The sequence below is a fragment of the Gouania willdenowi genome, unplaced genomic scaffold (assembly GCF_900634775.1).
Source record: "Gouania willdenowi unplaced genomic scaffold, fGouWil2.1 scaffold_309_arrow_ctg1, whole genome shotgun sequence".
Lineage (NCBI taxonomy): Eukaryota > Metazoa > Chordata > Actinopteri > Blenniiformes > Gobiesocidae > Gouania > Gouania willdenowi.
In genome coordinates, this window is record NW_021145070.1 from 465,223 (window position 1) to 483,464 (window position 18,242).

Genomic DNA, 18,242 nt, shown 5'->3' on the forward strand with positions numbered 1-18,242 from the left:
TGATTATTAATATTACTTAAAAGAATCTAGGGTGCCACTCCTTTTTGATAGGAGAAATATGTCTAAGTTTTTAGACTAAACCCATTAATTTGAAACCAGGGAAAAGTAAATTGGAACAGCAATCTACACCATAATCAAAGCCGCAATAAATCTGAGGAATCAAGAATGCAAATTAACCTTTTATTACATAATTCAATCAAACAAACAATGTGATAATTTAATTAATTGTTGCCATACCAGTCTGTCATTGCCTGATCCTGTTAGATCTCGGAAGCTAAGCAGGTCTAGGTCTGGTTAGTAGTTGGATGGGAGATCACTGAGAATTCCAGGAGCCACAGTGGGGTGGGAGTCACCCCAGTGGTATCTGTCATTGTGTCCTTGGGCAAGGCACTTTACCCACATTGCCTATTATGATCGTAGTGTGTGAGTGAGTGTTGGTGGTGGTCGGAGGGGCCGATGGCGCACTATGGCAGCCTCGCTTCCGTAAGTCTGCCCCAAGGCAGCTGTGGCTACAACAGTAGCTTACCACCACTAAGTGTGGAGTGAAAGATTAATCCCTTTATTCTGTAAAGCGACTTTGAGTGTCCAAAAAAGTGCTTTATAAAAATGATGCATTAATATTATTATTAATTTTAATGAGATGCATTTCTAAGATGATAAAATGGGATTATACGTAGATAAGTGAAATTGCTATTCTAAGGAACCAACTGAGCTAAATATTTGAATAAAAGTAAGATACATATTAGAATAAAGAAATCAAAATTAAAGATAATGATACTGAGCTCATAAAACAAAAAGGGATGACGCACAGGGGGAAACAGACAACAGATATGACATGTATCAGTGGGTGAATCATGTTATAAGTGTGTGTTATGAGAGTTTGTGTTGTATGTCAGGTCTGTGGGCCTCGGTTTTGTACCTCGTAGGTAGTTCCGGTGGGATCTGGAGGCAGGAAGGCTGGAGAGTTCCGCACTCTCAGCTGCAGGAACAAAGTTCGTTTTGAGAGAGAACGTTGCAAGTTCTGTTCTCTTTGAAGAAGGTTTAGCTGAGCATTACCGGGTTTTGTTGTGTTCAGAGAGTAGCCCTTTTCAGCCGACTGGATGTTTCTAGTCTCAGCCGCTGAATTGGAGAAATGGCACTTTGGCGCGGCGCACCGCGCCTGTCTTGAGATCGTCTGTGGCTCCGGTTTGCAGGCTGGTTTTGTCCGAACCGAACCAGCTGGTGTTTCCAAAAATCTAAGTTTGAAAGCTAAAATTTAAATAAAAACGAAAGAAATGGATGATAAATGAAAAGCGGTGAGTCTAAAGATGACCAGCACCCCAGGAACTGAAGCTTTTCTAAAAAGCGTTCTTTAAAAGTAACTTTGGAGAACACCTCCTAAAGGATTGGTTTTTATTAGATATTCAAAAATCATAATTGTAACTGGTCATTGATCTCCAGCGTGTCCACTTACAGCCGTGTAGGTGTGTGTCAGTGAGGACAGACAACAAAAGGGAAGATTCTAAACATATAAAACCATACTAATCAATTCAGCATAATTCAAATCTTCTGTTTGATATCAAAAAGGAATATATTGTTATCCATAGATCATTTTAATACCACATTTGGTTTATAAAAAACGCAGTATCACTTCAAGAAATTAGCCGTGGGTATTAACGGTGAAACATTGTTCAAAAATCATGTTCTTCTTCCTATTAGATGAGATTAAACAGTGGGTTATTTTTTGAAAAAATATTTGTGATGTTTTGGACATTTTAAACCTTTTACAGTAAACAGTTATAATATTCTCTGAATATTGGGATTTTTATCCGAGAAAGGCTTTTCAGACAATCATAACACATATATTTTAGAAAGTGAATGCATAGATAAGGAGAGTTTGGAATTCTTCCTTGTAACTCATGTTAGAAAGAAGAGTTTTCTTTCAACAAATATTCAAAAAGAGTCTTTTTCTTAATTGGTACGGTTGGTTTCCTACACTGGGTTAAAGAACAGTGGAGAAATATGACAATAAACTGAAGGACAGCTGGACGGATATGAATAAATTATTAAGACTAAAGAAAGGGCTGTGTTTTAGTTTGTTGTATGATGGAAAGTAAGCCCACATAATATGTAATATTTACTTTGAAAATGATAATGTCATGAGCAGGTGCAGCTCAGCTGATTTCTGATTTCATTACAATGTTAAAGATTTGTGTGTGTGTGGATGTATGTATGAATGTGTTTAGTAATGTGAGAAGGGTTTTGGTTACCTCATATGAGGCCTGCTATTATTGGATGTTGTTACAGACCACCCAATGCTGCTATAATGTACTTTAACCAAATATGTGAAATGCTGGACACTGTATGTGACACAAGAGACAACATTTATTTTTAGGACATTTAAATATAGATTGGAAATTGGAAAGTTGTGCATTAAGGAGTAAATTAATTTAATTTGCTAATACTTGTAATTTGTCACAACTTGTCACTGAATTCACAAGAGTACATTTAACACTAGCATGCCCAAGGTTTTCTTACTCCTGTTGCCCTGCCCAGAGGCCGCCAAATGACACTGATTTGCAACTCAGTGGGCCACCTCTCTTATGTAAATGCAGCCATTCGATCGGAATGTGCAACTGGGCAGTGACAAACTTTGGGGGTTGGTGTAAATGATGGCCAGTGTTGAGAAACCAGTGTTTCTTCCACGTAGATGATGTTTGTTAATCCAAATAACATTATATGGAATTATTGGATAAGAATGGCCAAATTAATATGAGCCATGTGTGTTGTGATCAATTAATAAACCACAATAAATAAAATTAGAAAAAGAAAAACAGTAATAAAGCAACCAAGCTCCTGTTTCCTACTCCTGTATTTTCACTATTTACCTTTATTGTTTTTGTGCTTATAAATCAAATGTATTGTTGCTATTTATGGTAAAGCGAGATTTCCGAGTGTGAAAAGGACTGTTTGAGTTCTCACTTTAAAAAGGTAAATTCACGAGGTCCACCATTCACTAACCAGGTCCATGAATTATTTTATTAAGCTATTATTTTACAAATTTGAAGAAAGTGCACAAGATGCACAAAGAATCAATGCTTCAACAGGGAAAAATAATCTAAATCTCTGTTTACACCATCAGTTATGCTGACATTATCCCTCTTGACCTTTGACCCAATGCGGAAGTACTGAACCATAGTGAAAGTTTGAAAAGGCTTATCACCTCAAGGTGAAAAAATAGCCAACTCAGGGCAGATATTTCACTGACTCTGGCGACTGAGAAGCAAGGATGTCAAAAGTTTACAGCTCTCAGCAGGCTTTGGAGATGATCCTAAATGACGTCAACCCCTGTGACTCCGATGGAGAAGAAATATCCCTTCAGCTGAGTTCTGACTCTGAAATTTCTTCCGGTAAAATTTTCTAAACATCCTTTTTTTTGTTTGCTGATTATGGCAGTTGTGTTTTTAATGTTTCATTAATCACATCTCAAAAATATGATCACCCTATACATGAGGAGGATTCGCCACCTTCACAAAAGAGAGGTCGCCTGGAGACACACGAGTGGCTGACAGAGACGGCAAAAGACGGCACAGTGTGGCGTGAAGAACAGGTCGGAAGGCCTCTCCATTACAGCCCAATTGAAGGTCACGTCACAGATGGAGAGCCAACTGCTTTGGCCAGAAGAAAGGTGACGAGTCGCTTACAGAGTTTCTTCTGCTTCATAACTCTGGAAATGCTTCGGACCATTCAGGAGTGGACTGTCCAGCATGCACTCCAGACACAATATGAGAACTGGTTCATGGCCATACCTGAACTAATGGCGTTCATTGCCATCCTGCTTCTGTGGGGGATTGTCCGCCTTCCATTGCTGCATGACGCATGGTCAGCAAAACTGGGACCGCCCCTGATCAACAGGATTATGGCTCGAAACCTTTTCAAGGACATCATGCAGCATCTACGCTTCGACGACAAGGACACACGCGGTGAACGAGTTGCGACTGACCGGTTTGCTGCAATCTCTGACGTTTGGGGGTCTTTTGTTGCCAACTGCATCACTACGTACAACCCAGGCAGGCACATCACCATAGATGAGCAACTTTTTCCATCTAAGACTCGCTGCTGTTTCTTGCAATACATTGCAACGAAGCCGGACAAGTTTGGTATCAAGTTCTGTGTGGCATGTGACCTTAAATCCAAGTATGTGTGCAAAATCATCCCATATCTTGGCAAAGACCCCAGTCGTCCACCTGGGGAGAGATTGTCTGAAAATGTGGTGATGAAGCTTATGGAACCGTTTATGGACAAAGGAAGAACTGTTACAACCGACAATTTTTTCACTTCATTGTCACTAGCACGTCGACTGCACAGCCGGAAGACCACCCTCCTTGGCACAATAATAAGATTCACCGGGAGCTTCCAGATTAAGCTAAAAAGAATTTGGCCCGTGAGGAATTCAGCACACAAGTGTTTTCAACCTCTGGTGCCACACTGACTGTTTATGTGCCCAAACGAAAGAAGACTGTCTGCCTCCTCAGTAGCGTGCACAGCGTGGTGGAGACTGAGGCTACTCGGAAAAAAAAAGCCGAACACAGTCACCGACTACAACAGCATGAAATGCAGTGTGGATGTCATGGACCAGATGGTTCGAAAGTACACTGTGCGTTCAGGAACACGGCGTTGGCCAGTCGCTGTGTTTTACAACATGATTGACATTGCAGCGCTGAACACACATGTGCTTTATCAGGCATGCACTGGGGTCAAGGAGAGGAGGGTGGACTTCTTGCTGGAGCTTGCAAATGAGCTTGCCCAGTCTCATATGGCAGCCAAGGAGGTGAATGAGCAAAACCTTCAGCAACAACCACCCACACCTGATGTGGGGAAAAGGACATTGTGCCAGGTGAAGTGTTGCTGCAGGAAAAACCGTGCCACCAAGCGTTGTATGTATTGTGACAAGTTTGCATGTGGCAAATGCATAAAGGAGGTGTGGCAGTGCCAGAAATGTTCACAAAATCTCTATTAAATAAATTTCACCAAGAATGCAAACAAACTGTTGCCGTCTCACTATTACTACTTACTACTTTCTGTTGCAAAAGTTGAAATATAAGTTGCAACCTCTATGTAGCTGCTGTATGGGAAACACAAAGGAGATTACAAAAGGTCTTTGTGTCCTGGAACCTACCTAGCCACCCCCCCACCCTAGCTGAGGGGGGAGTAGTTGCCTCAGTAACATAACAATGGTCACAAGCTGAGTTGTTCACACCCGCCATCTGACACCAGCTTGGACTTTAAAGGTATAGGTGTCAAATGACACCACTCTGGTCATGCTAGTGTTAAAAACTAATGATACATGTTCTGCAACTATTGTTGATGCAATTTTTACTAATGTGGCAGAGTTATGCTCTGAGGCAGCATCTATTCCAGTTACAAGGAAAACAAAGGTACCTAAACAAGGACAAAAATGTATTTCAGTCAGGATGCTATAGTCAAAATAAATGTGCTTTAGGATATATATAGTGACTTTGAGCGCTTTACATGGATATGCATGCAATCGTATATTTGGCAGTATGGGTCTGTTCTGGGACCTCCTTGCCCTTTTCACAAGCTTACGTGGAAAGCCGAAGGTAGGGAGAGCACTCCTCCCTGACTTTCTCTGAGCCCTGGCTAAAGGCTAAAGCAAGGAGAGCGGTTAGCGGAAACCTCCTGAAACAGATCAAAGCATATGTTAATGACAAAAAAAATGACACCCAGTTAGTTGGATACATACTGACCTGGAGGAGTTGGGGTGGAGGTGGGTTGCGAGATGCTTACTGAGGAGGTAAAAGGCAGCTGTCACGGTTTAAGTAGTGCATCCTGTATGCTTTGACCAATGGGGAGCCAATCTTGGCCGTTGGTTGATTAGAGGGGTGGCTGGCTTGGCGTCCGCAACGTGCCTGAACTAACGCTATGCTCAATTTCAGTCAGGACCGCTATAGTCAAAATAAATGTGCATTAGGATTAATATAGCGGCTTTTACATGCATATGCATGCAATCGTATATTTGGCGGTTTGGGTCTGTTCTGGGACCTCCTTGCCTTTTCCACGAGCTTACATGGAAAGCCGGAGGTAGGGAGAGACCCCCAAGACCATCTGATTCCAAGCTAGCAGTTAAGCAGCATGGATCAAGATTAGAGCCAGGTGCCGCGGAGCCAAAAGATTTAATTCGTTGCTGAGGAGTTTACATACTGCCAGCATTTACGGAGCACTCAAAGCTTTTTTGAGCATAAGGATGAATTGAGCCTCAGGCACCTTTCAAAGGCAGAAGATGGTGCTATGGATGCTGCACTGGTTGCTGCTCCAATGCCGAATGAATGAGTCGTGTAGCGTTGAGGAGGGAGTCCTCTGGATTGGCAGAGCAGGCAAAGGTGTGACGAAACCAGGCACAAGATATGACTTCCCCCTCCTCCGTAGCAAAGAGAGGCTCTGGTTTCCTGGCCTGAGATCGGCTCCTCAGGTAACGAATCATAGATGCAAGAGGACAGAAGGCAGAATTAGTTTCAGAAATTAAAATTGATGTTTTTATTTAACTATTTCAGAAAATAAAGAAAAAATGGTGACTGTTGATATTAACATCGGCAATGGTGAGGTCCCGAGAGGGATCGAAGGATCTTGTGCATGGAGTGAAATCCGCTACCTCTAAGAAGCAGAAGGACTGAACACCCCGCTCCTTTAAGAGTAATGAGAGGGAGACAAGTATCATTACCTTGAGGGTTTACTTTCCAGAGGCCATTTAGCAGGAGATGGATGGGTTTCCCAACAGGCTAATTGCAGATGAATCCAAACATCATAGATGGAATTGAATACCCGCTACAAGACCTTTAATGGAGGAAGGCTGCAAATGGCAAGACTCAAAGCTATGGACTATGATGGTGCATATGGCAGGGATGTTAATGGCAAAATTGCAAGAAAGAAAGCGGCGCAAATAATTAAAGTAAGACCATGTGGGGTCGAACATTTTTTGTAGATTTAGCCACGCCAGAGGGCATATAGTATGCTATGGATTGCATGCAGTCCTGCGAAGTGTTGCTTAATCCAACACTGTTTGAGAGAATGAGGGGCAGACCAGGATGGATGGAGCTGCTCTTGAAAGCAGCTGGCGGGCTGTGTGAAAATGAAATAGAGACAGAGAATCAGCGAGTTGGGTATCCGGGCCGCTCGGACAATGATGTTATCCAGCAAAGACAACCAAGTTTGCCACCTCTTAAGTCTACTAATAAATGGGATATGATTTGTTAATAATACTGACCATGCCTGTTTGTCGCAAACACACAATTTGCTTCCTGGACCAGTGTTTTAAGGATACAGAAGTGTCTTGACAGCTTGGAAGACTGCCTCGGCAGTTAGCATGACGAGTAGCGGCAGTTAGCATGACGAGTGGCAGTGGTTCGCATGGCAAGTGGCAGCAGTTAGCATGGTAATTGGCAGCAATTAGCATAACAAGTAGGAGCACCTGTTGTGATGATACCAATGCAGGAGCACCGGCCTCCAACAGAAAGTACCCAGGAGGAGTTTTATATTAGCATACCCCCATTTGAGAAACACTGATTTAAATGACATGAAAACAAAATCTGTTACAGATATAGTCCACTAAAACATATAATAAACACATTTATTTATTTTTTAAACATTTAGTTACTGTTGATCAACCTGATATATGATGGTATATATCACACCACACACCTCAACCAGGACCCGGTCAGGCCAGCAGCACCGTCTGTTCACGCCCAGGACACGGCTCATGACCATGGGGGACAGGGCTTTTGAAGCTGCCGCTCCTCATCTGTGGAACGCCCTTCCTGACCACCTTAGGTCTCCACAGACGGTGGATGCTTTTAAAAAAGGACTAAAGACCTTCCTTTTTAAAAAAAAGCCTAAAGCTAATTTTAACTTGTCCTGCTTTTATCGTTGTATTGTATTGTATTGTATTTTTTATCCTGTTTTACTATGTAGCACTTTGAGATTTTATTTGAAATGTAAAGTGCATTATAAATAAAATTCATTATTATTATTATTATTATTTGTAAATACAGACAGATTAGATGTGATCAATACATTAGATCACATGATCACATGAGTTCTGATTGAATTTCAGCCGAGGTGACTAAATAGTGTATATATACATATATATAATAGTGTATAGTTTAGTTTTTATTAGTCAAGATATAAATATATGTTGATATAGTTTTTTTTATTATGTATTTTTTCTTAAATTAGTCGTAGTTTAGTTACTGTCACTTAAAAAACTTTAATCAACAAAAACTATGATGAAAATATTTGGTCGACTAAATGATCAGAGGAAAGTGTAAACCTCCACCAAGCTCTGAACACAATATAACTGAGTCACATTTTATACAGATCCATCAATTACAAACCCAGATATGAATTTATATGATGATGAGAGATAGGCATTTTTTATCTTTGAAACTGATCAGAATCAGTTCATTGATCAGGAGTCCCTCTGGCAGCTGAAATCTTTCCTCCTTGGTGGAGGTAATAAAGCAGATGAAGTGTACGGCAGAGGTTTGAATCCTGTCAATAATGTGATGATGATTATTATTATTAATAATATGTGAATGTCTTTCTCCCACAGACTGAGTTCCTGTGGTCTCTCAGAGAGAAGCTGTGCAGCTCTGTCCTCAGTCCTCAGCTCTCAGTCCTCCAGTGTGAAACATCTGGACCTGAGTAACAATGATCTGCAGGATTCAGGAGTGAAGCTGCTGTGTGAAGGACTGAAGAGTCCTCACTGTAAACTGGACTATCTCAGGTCAGTGGATCACATGTTCCATCAACATTGTCCTGTTCCTCGTCTCCTCACTTGTTTCCTGAGTTGTGGACGTTTTTCTGAATCCAGTCTGTCAGGTTGTGTCATCACAGAGGTGGGCGGGGCTTCTCTGGTAGCAGCTTTGAGCTCCAACTCCTCCAGTGTGAGAGAGCTGGACCTGAGATACAACCATCCAGGAGACTCAGCAGTGAAGCTGCTCTCTCAGATACTGAACACTCTGAGGTGAGACACATCACAGCAGCTCATCACATGTTCACATCAATCCCCATCACATGTGTGACAGAGAGCTGTATCAGAGGAATGTGATGAAGGTGTGAGAGGTGGGACACTAAAGGAGGAGGACTGGGACAGGATAGAGGGATGAAGGACAGAGATAAGAAGGTAGTGAGGAGTGAGGAGAGGCTGATGGAGAACTATGAGGAGCTGATGAAGGAATGAGAGAGAAGATCAGAGGAGGTGGAACCAAAACCAAAAACTAGAAACTTTGCTGCAATGCAAATCCACAGATAATCAACAGCACTTTGTTCAGTAATTGAAGATTTAAGAAAGAATTATTTAGAGTTGCAGAGACTGCCCAGAGCAGGACTTGAACCAGAGTCCTCAGGATGATTGCTTGATTGAAGGAGCAGGCTCTGATAATACTGAGCTACAGCTGCCCATGAGATAAGGAAAGTAAAAGTCCACCGTGTGGAAGCAAAGTAACAGGAAATGCAAAACCTTCCAACTTAAAGTATAATCATTAAAAAAAAGTAGAAGATTGTAGCAACATTTTAAGTTATAAATTGTAGCTCTAGCTGCAGAATTAAAGCTTTAACAGCAGTATTGCTAAAAGTAAAAGAGCAACAGGTGACACACTCTAGCAGACCTAATCAACCACTCAATCAGTGCATGATCACAAAAATTTGCACAAAATCTTAAATAACATTAAAAGTAAGAGGTTTATCATTCTACAAATTAGATATTATGATTGTCACTGAGGAGCAGAACAATTTAATCTTTGAATGGTGTAAATCGGTTAAGATTTGTATAATTAATGAAAAACGGGATTTATTAAAAAATTCATATATATTTTTTTTTTGTCAGAGTGCTGTTATGGTGAAAATTATTAGTTATGTTTTAATCCTTAAGCCTTGGTTGTAACTTTCCATTATGTGATTTTCATTTCTTCAACTTTGCTCTGGGTCAGACTGCCTTGTCCAAAGCACATGATATGCTTACACACACACTCACATAGTTCCCCAAAACATTCCCAAGGACAGGTGCGTAGGCACTCACATGTCACACACACACGCCATAACACATCCATTCATTCACACACACAAACACAACGCACACTCCTCCGTCTCTATGACAACCGACAGATACAGGACTGGTTGTTTAGACCCAAAAGAACAAACTGTCTTTCCTTTTTTCTCCCTCTGTCCTCACCTCCTCCCTCTCTCTGTATCTCTATCTCCTGGGGGGAGGAGGGAGGGGGACTGAGGGGAATATACGTATTGGATCAGAACTGTCTCACTCAATCATCGGACGTCCGCCTGGACGGACGCTAATTTTGTTTCTCTTTGTTCCATTTTGTACCTTTTTTCTTAGTTTAGAATAAACATTTTTTATATAAAATCATCAATGCTTCTCCTGGATTCCATCATTCAACCAGAGCAATGAATCATGTCTCAAATGAGGTCAACCGTAAATTCTGCCGTAACAGTGCAACCTCTACAAATTACTGATAATTGTAGATTAGAGAATGGGCTACATTTTAGTGCTATATTTGAGTCTCTGAGTCAAATATTAACAGAGTTATGGCAGTTTACAGTAAAACCGTAAAATCTAATATTACATTAAAAATATAAGTGTTAGCATTTTACAAATTACTTAGCAGTGTTGACATACTTTAGTGGAACATTTACACATTTGAATAGTGTAGATCGGTTAAGAATTGGCTGAGCTGTAGCGAACCAAAATACGTACGGAAGAATGAGAAAAATAATAAAGAAAACGGATCTTAAAAGTGGGAATGCTTTGCATTCAGACAATTATTGCATTTCCTATATGTTACTAACCACTAAAATTAAAACATTGCAATTATATAAATCAAAACCAATGTTTCAAATAACCAATCAATTAAAGGTAGGGTAGAGGAATTTTTCCAGATACACTTTTTAAGTTTTTGGTTGAAATTTTCTTTACGTTCTGGCAGAAATTAAGATCTTATGTGCTCTGAAAAAGGAACAAAGAAAATCCACTTCTGAGTGAGTGAGACAGAGCACAGAGGGGAGGGGGGTAAGCTCCATTCAAAATCATGCTAGCTTTCAAAAATCACCTACCCTACGTTTAAAATATGAAAATATTTATTTAGCACTGATATTCCAACAATGCATAATATAAAATAAAATAATAAAAATGTAACTTGACCCACTCATACAATTATTAAAAAGAAATATGTATGTTTTTAAAACATTTTAAATTTATTTCAAACTGTAGACTTATGTTACAAATATCATTGTTTAACAATTGTTAGAGTTTCGAGCTAACTCTGGTGTTCAGTACCTGAGATTTCATACAGAGAGACATAGTCAGAGGTTTTGCTGAATCAATCAATCAATTTATTAGAGATGAACAGAAAATGAATCAACAAGTCATAACAAGTCAATAGAAGAACAGACACTCATCTAAAACACAGCTGTGGTCCTCAGGGTCTGCTCACTCCCTGGGCCCCAAACATAGATTTATCAGTGTTTTTATATATTTAGAAATCAAATGATCAGCTCCTTGTAATTAGTTAAAGATGTCATTTACTGGTGATTTAAAGCAATACAAATTATGTTTAAGATTTGTTGATTTATTCATTATTATTGATCATTTAGGGGTCGATAGTGTATGTTTATTTAATTTATTTAGATATATAGAACATGAGGTATTTAATGTGTATTAAATTTAATTTTAGAATATAATTATAATTATTTGTTAATGATTTAGACTTTGTACATTTTGGGTCAAACTGACATTTTAGTGTTAATCTGATTGTCTTGTTTATATCTGATTTGTCTCTTCATTTACGTACATGGTTGTGTTGTAAAGTTAAAATCAGATGTTCTGAAACTGTTTGTCCTTGTCCTGAAAATGACAGCTAACAAGTTGACCTGAATATATTTTATGAATAGATTTATTGAGTATAAAGATGTATAATTATAGTATTACACACAAAAAGAAACCATGAATAATAATCCATTCTACCATTCCCTCTCTTCACACTGTTTGACGTGTTCAAGTTTTATTCCTATTTTGTTTACCATTGTGTAGGAGAACAAGGGTAAGAAAATAATGGGTTATATGAATGAGGATATTAATTATGATTATTAATATTAGCTCAACGAATTACTGGGTGCCACCTCTTAAAAAGAGGAAATATGTCTAAGTTTCTCTTTAGACTAAACAAAGTATTAAATCAGGGAATTGGATTCTAACAGCAAGTCTACACCATCATTACAGCTTTAATGAATCAGAGGAATCAAAGATTACAGTTTAACCTTTTATTTGCGTAATCCAGTAAGAAACGAGAACAATGCGGTGATTAAATCATGATGAAATGCATTTCTAAGCTAATAAGGTGAGGATTACATGAAGTAAAGTGAATCACTATTTTAAACTAATCAAGACTAACTATTGTAAAATCAAAGAATAAAATCATAACAAAGAGGGAAGACAGACAGGGGAAGACGGACAAACATATGTGTGGTGGATTGTGAGTGGAGTGTAAGTATGAGGTTGTATTGTAGTTTAAGTGAGTCAGTTCTGCTGGTCCATTGTTCACTGGTCCATATCTTGAGATGCAGTCTGGTTGGACCTGGAGACGTTCTGGGTTTGCAGGAACATCGTTCGTGTGGCAGTATAGCTGCGCTGGCGTGCCGCCATTGAGTTCTGTTTTGGTAAACAGCAGGGTTTCTATTGGCCGATCCACAACCCATTCTGGGATGATCGCAGCCGGTTTCAGAATAGGGACCACGGTTTGGTCCACGATTCAGCTGTTGGAAGGTCGGCTTTCAGGCACGCTCTTTTGCGTCTTAGGCTTTCACTGCGAGCAAGGTTCTTAAAAAGTCTAACTGATGCAACTACAAATAAAATAAAAATGAAATGAAAGACTGGAAACATGAGGGAACACGTGTGAGCATGAACGCACGCGTCCAAAACTGAAGTTTCGGGCAGCGCGTCTTTTTTAAAAGAATTTGGAGACGCCTTTTGGAGGAGGTGTCTTGGTTGATCATTCTGAGATCATATCGGTGATTGGTCAATGTCTCTGCTTTCAGCTTGTGGGTGTGTCTCAAGTGTGGGTGTGAAATGGAATGACATAGACAACAGAGGGAGTTCCTAAACATAAAAGAATGCCTAATAATTAATTCCACATATTTCAAAACATCTTTTCAACATCATATCAGAATCAGAATCAACTTTATTGACCAAGATTGTATGAATACACATGAGGAATTTGTTTTGGTGACCTGTGCTCTCTCAGATAGTGTAACATTAAATAATAACAATCAACTAGAATAAAGAAAAATAAATTAAAAAAAAAGAAGTATAAACATAAATATAAGAGTAGTTAGACTAATATGTGCAAACTAAATAAAAACAACAAGATAATAATAATAGTAATAATAATAATAATAATAATAATAATAATAATAATAATAATAATAATGAAATAAAATAAAAATACAATAATAAAAATAAGATAATAGTGCAGTAGTGCATTGATGAGTAGTGCAGGTGAACATTTAAACAGAAAATATTATGTCCATGAACATTTCGCAGTGACAGGTTGATCCAGGGTTGTTATGTTTAGTTCATCTCTAATGAAACAGTTAGATAACAGACACGGCTGAAAAATAGCATAGTTAGTACTTAATAAACCTGAATGTCAAAATTCGGGTTAAGGAATTTTCTTTATCATATGGTTAACATTCAGTACCTTGAACTAAGCTTTGTGATGTTTTCTAGTATTTCAAGCAGCTTTTAAATGATAAACATTTTAAAATAGCATTCTGTTGGTTATTGAATTACATGAAAAGAGTGGCATAGGACAGACACTATTTGCAATTTCAATTTCTATAGGAACCCGTAACAATAATCCTTTCTTTTGTGACTTTCCAGTCAAGCACATGTTCTTTGTTCTCATTTGAGCAGGAGAGCTAGTGTTATTCCAACGTCCTGTGTGACCAGTGGTTTGGGTTCTGGAGGTGACAACATCTGTTTTATTTCAATATCACTTCTCTTTCCATGTGAATGTGAAAACCCACAGCAGGAACCTTAACTGATTGATTGATTGATTCTTATTTCTTAGTGAGGAAAAATACATTCACGGTCCTGCCTGCCCACAGCGACCAATCAGGAAATGACTTTCAGAAATTACTATCAATTTTTATCAAATTTATATGGAAGCTTTTGAAGCACAAACGACAAAAACACGTGATCACCCTCTAATATAAACTGTGCAGAAATAATCTATCAATATAATATATAAACTTTTGTTGAATAAAAATCAATTAAAGCACAGTGATATCGCTTACTCAGTTAAATTACAATTATATGAATCCATATTAGTTAATTAGTGTTATTCTATCAGCTGTTCTATTTCCTAACTGAGCAGGTGGTTTGTTTCAGATTATTTTATTTTACATTTAAAGTAATTTATCATTGCCCTTTCTTGTAACTTATTGTATTTATTAAAAATGAATAAATCATAATTAAAAATAGACTAAATCAAATACTTATCCAATGGTTTCTGTTCTCAGCTGGTGATGTCTGTATCCTGTGAACAAAAAACTACATTTATATACATTTCAAAGGTTGATTATGATTATTTAAATAATACAAATTTTTGATTGTATTTATGTCTTTATTATCTCTCTAAAGAGTCCTAGTTAAATCTATAGACCACATACCATGTACAGTTCAGCCCCCCCACCTTTGATTAGACGTTTTAGGTGGTGAGGTTGTTTTTATAACCTCAGGTGATCAGCCACTGTTCTGAATTCTGGGCCAGGGTCTATACAGTATATATGATTCCTCAATATATGAAATAATGTTATAAACAAAAAATTACAAAGAATTAAACAAAAAACTGGTATGTGTGTAAGTCTGTATGTATGTGTATGTATGTGTGTATGTATATATTTGTGCAAACAGCTATCCTTTTATCACATGATCACTCACTCAAAGGCACGCCCTGGTACATTTTTCACTCACAACCAGTGTTTGGAATAACAGCGTTTTTTAAAATAATGGCGTGTAGGTAACAGAGTTTGTTTTTCAGTAACGGGTAATCTAACTAATTACTTTTTATGCCGTTACAAAGTCGTTATCATTACTGAACGCTAAATGCAGTGCGTTACATGTATCGATTGAATGAACTGTGATCTGAAAGCATCCCCGGCTTCTTACTCAGCTGTAGTGAGGAGGTTGGGTTATAAACAAGGTGAGTAATAGCACCAGTCTTTACTAACACACTGATCTAACTGTAGCCCTGGACCTCCATGGGCTTGTGGGGTGTCCTTGACTGGGTGGCTTGAGTGGGTTGCTGGGGTGTTTTGGGTGCCTTTGCGGGGGCTGTGCGTCCCTTTCGGGTGCTCTCGTGGTCCCTGTGCGGTTTGGTGTGCTCTCCTGCCCCTTCGTGCCACGTCTGGGTGGCCCTTGGGCTGGGGGCTGCATGTTTCTCTGCCACTCTCTACTCTTGCTCTCTGTCCCGCTGTATCGTCCTCCCCCCTCCTCCGCCTTCGCGCTGTGCCTGCTCTCCGTTGGGTTTGGCGTGGGGGGCTCCTGTCGGCCCGGGATGCTGGTGGGGGGGCTGTGGCCTTCGCTTGGGGGGCGGGGTGTGGCGCGCCGGGTGGGTTGCTTGAGCGTTGGCTCGTCTGGGGGCCTGGGGTGGTGGGGTTCATGGCTTCGGGGCGGTGGATCTGGGGTGGAGGTGGCGGGGTGTTGCGGTGGGCGCCTTGGCCTAGTTCCCTGGGGCGCGCCTTTGCTGAGGGTGCCGCTGGCGCTGTGGGCCGGGCCGCTGCCTCCCCAGGGGCTCACTTGGGGGACCGCAGGGGCCGACTTGTGTAGCTTCGGGGGGAGGGAAGGGTGAGTTGTGGGGCCTCGCCCGCACTGGGGCCTCCCCTGGGTCATGCTGGGTGGGTGTGTGTGGGGGATCCGCGTCGGGAGTGGTTGGTCTGCTGGCTGGGGTCGCCGGGCCCCATGGGTGCCGTGTCTGGGCGGGGGTGGCTCTTTGGGTTTGGCGTCTCGGGCGCGCCCCCCCGCCGTCTGCCCAGGAACTGGCCGCGGTTCAGCGGGGTGCCGCGCCGCTTTGGGCGGGGTGGAGCTGGTGGCTGGGGCCCGCTGTCCTCCGGGCTGTGCTGGCATCGGGGGTGTGTCATGTTGGCGCGTAGGTGATTGGGGGTGGCCTCCGTCGGAGGAGGGTGTTCTGCTGGCAACGTTGTTATGGGGTTGCGGTGCCTTGCTGGGGATGCATGGGCTCGCGTGGCTGGCGGGGTGGCCCTGCCTGGGTGGTTGGTGGTGTCCTCTCTCGTCGGGGGGCCGGGGTCGCCCCACCTGTGGAGGCGCGCAAACCAGAAGCAGTTCTCTGGGTACCGCCCAAGCAGGGGCCACCCCACGTCGCACCCACTGGTATGCAAGAGCGTGGCCCGCACCTCCCACCCCGGAAGACCACTGCCAGGACCAGTCAAGCCAGTCGGCCAAGCCCGCCGGTCCCTAAGAGCACCCCCCCGGGACCGGGAACCCCCAAGGACCTCGGGAAAAAGCCCACCGGGGAGCACCCCCCCCTCAACCCAGTCCACGAACCGGCCACAGTCAAGCAGGACCGCACAGCCCCAGACGGCGCAAGGACAGCGGCCCAGGCCCCGCCGCCCACCGGACAGCGCAAGCCACAGGGCAATGCCACCCACCGGCGGCCGCCACCGCAGAAAGGAGGCACTCCAACGGCACCCACCCAGTGCGGAAAAGCAGTCCCCAACAACGGGCGCCCCGGACCCGCCGACACCGCCCGGAGAGACCCGCGACCCTCCGGGGGGTGGTGTGTTGAGGTGCGATTAAAATTGGAAGGATTGTTAGGGCAATTTTAGGTGGGAATGCCGCCCCCGCGCCACTACTCAGTAGCACAGGTGGCGGCACCCTCCACCCTCAGCCCCACCATCCAGCCCCCAAGGTTTGGGTATGGGTGTGTGGTGCACCAAGTGAGTGAGCCAGACCAGCTGGGAGTGAAGTGAGGTTTTTATTTTAGGAGGCCTGTCTGGTGCGAGCCCGGCCCGTCCACATGGCGGGCCACCGGAGAGGGTAGATGGCGCAGACGGGCACGCGGCACAGCGGACCCCAGGTACACGCCGAGCAGCACGGCCGGAGACCCCCCCCGCCGCAACAGAAAGCGGCCGAGCAGGAGAGAAGCCCGCGCCCACATCAGGGCCAGCACAGGCCCGCCGGGGCACCAGGATACAATGCCCTCTACAGCGAGGCAGCCCCGACCATCCCGCCACCCACCAACCGACAAGCGGGCGAACCCAAGCACCCCCAGCTAGGTCCCGCCAACTAACACCAAGTGGCACCAGCAGAGCCCCCCCTCCCCACGGAGGCCACCCCCGGCCACACGCGCGCCGACACGAGACCCCCCCCTGACGCCAGCACAGCCCGGAGGACGGCAGGCCCCAGGCCACCCGCCCCACCCCGCCAAAGGCAGCGCGGCACCACACCAAACGGTAGCCAGTTCCCGGGCGGACGGCAGGAGAACGCGCCCCAAGACGCCTCAACCAAAGACCCACCCCGGGGAACCCCCGCCCCGGCACAGCGCCCACGGGGTCCGGCGCACCCAACCAGCAGCCCAGCCACCCCCGACGCAGATCTGCCAGTGCAAGAACCACAGGCCGGGGGGGGCGTGTCCATAGCAACGGTCATCTACCAATCACTAACAGCCACTGGTAGATGGCATGTCACAGATCAGTCTCATTTAGATTATTTATCATTTTTCTTATTATTCTTATTTCATATTTATAATGATATTATTATTGTTAATATTACTCTTATTTTTATGTTTATTATTATTATTATTATTATTATTATTATTATTATTATTATTATATTCCTGTTTTGCAATAGGCTGATGTTTTGGTGCTTGTGTCTATATGTTTTTATAATGTGTCTGTGTTTGGCTATTCTCAAAAAACAAAGTTGTCCTGATTCTTTATTTTATTTTAGCATTACCCAAGAAGTTTTTGGTAAATTGTCATTAAACAAAAGTATTTGTGTGTGTCATATTTGGTGGCTTTGGAGATCAACTTATTTATTTATTGACTTATTTAAGTATTTGTTTAACCCATGTGAGGTCAGCCTGGAACTAAATGGGGTTTAAATGTCTCGTAATTGGTTAAAAAGTAGGTCAAAACTGATTTAAAATTCTATTTTT

General features: G+C 42.3%; 1 protein-coding gene across 1 annotated transcript; it reads left to right on the forward strand.

Moving 5' to 3' along the window:
- Window positions 1–8,627: 8,627 nt before the first annotated feature.
- Window positions 8,628–8,996, forward strand: LOC114459380 (ribonuclease inhibitor-like; the record flags this gene model as incomplete). The annotated part of the gene is made up of 2 exons (XM_028441652.1): window positions 8,628–8,779; window positions 8,867–8,996. Coding segments are annotated over 2 exons (282 nt in total), but the record flags the coding sequence as incomplete, so codon positions are not given.
- Between the last annotated feature and the right edge of the window lie 9,246 nt (window positions 8,997–18,242).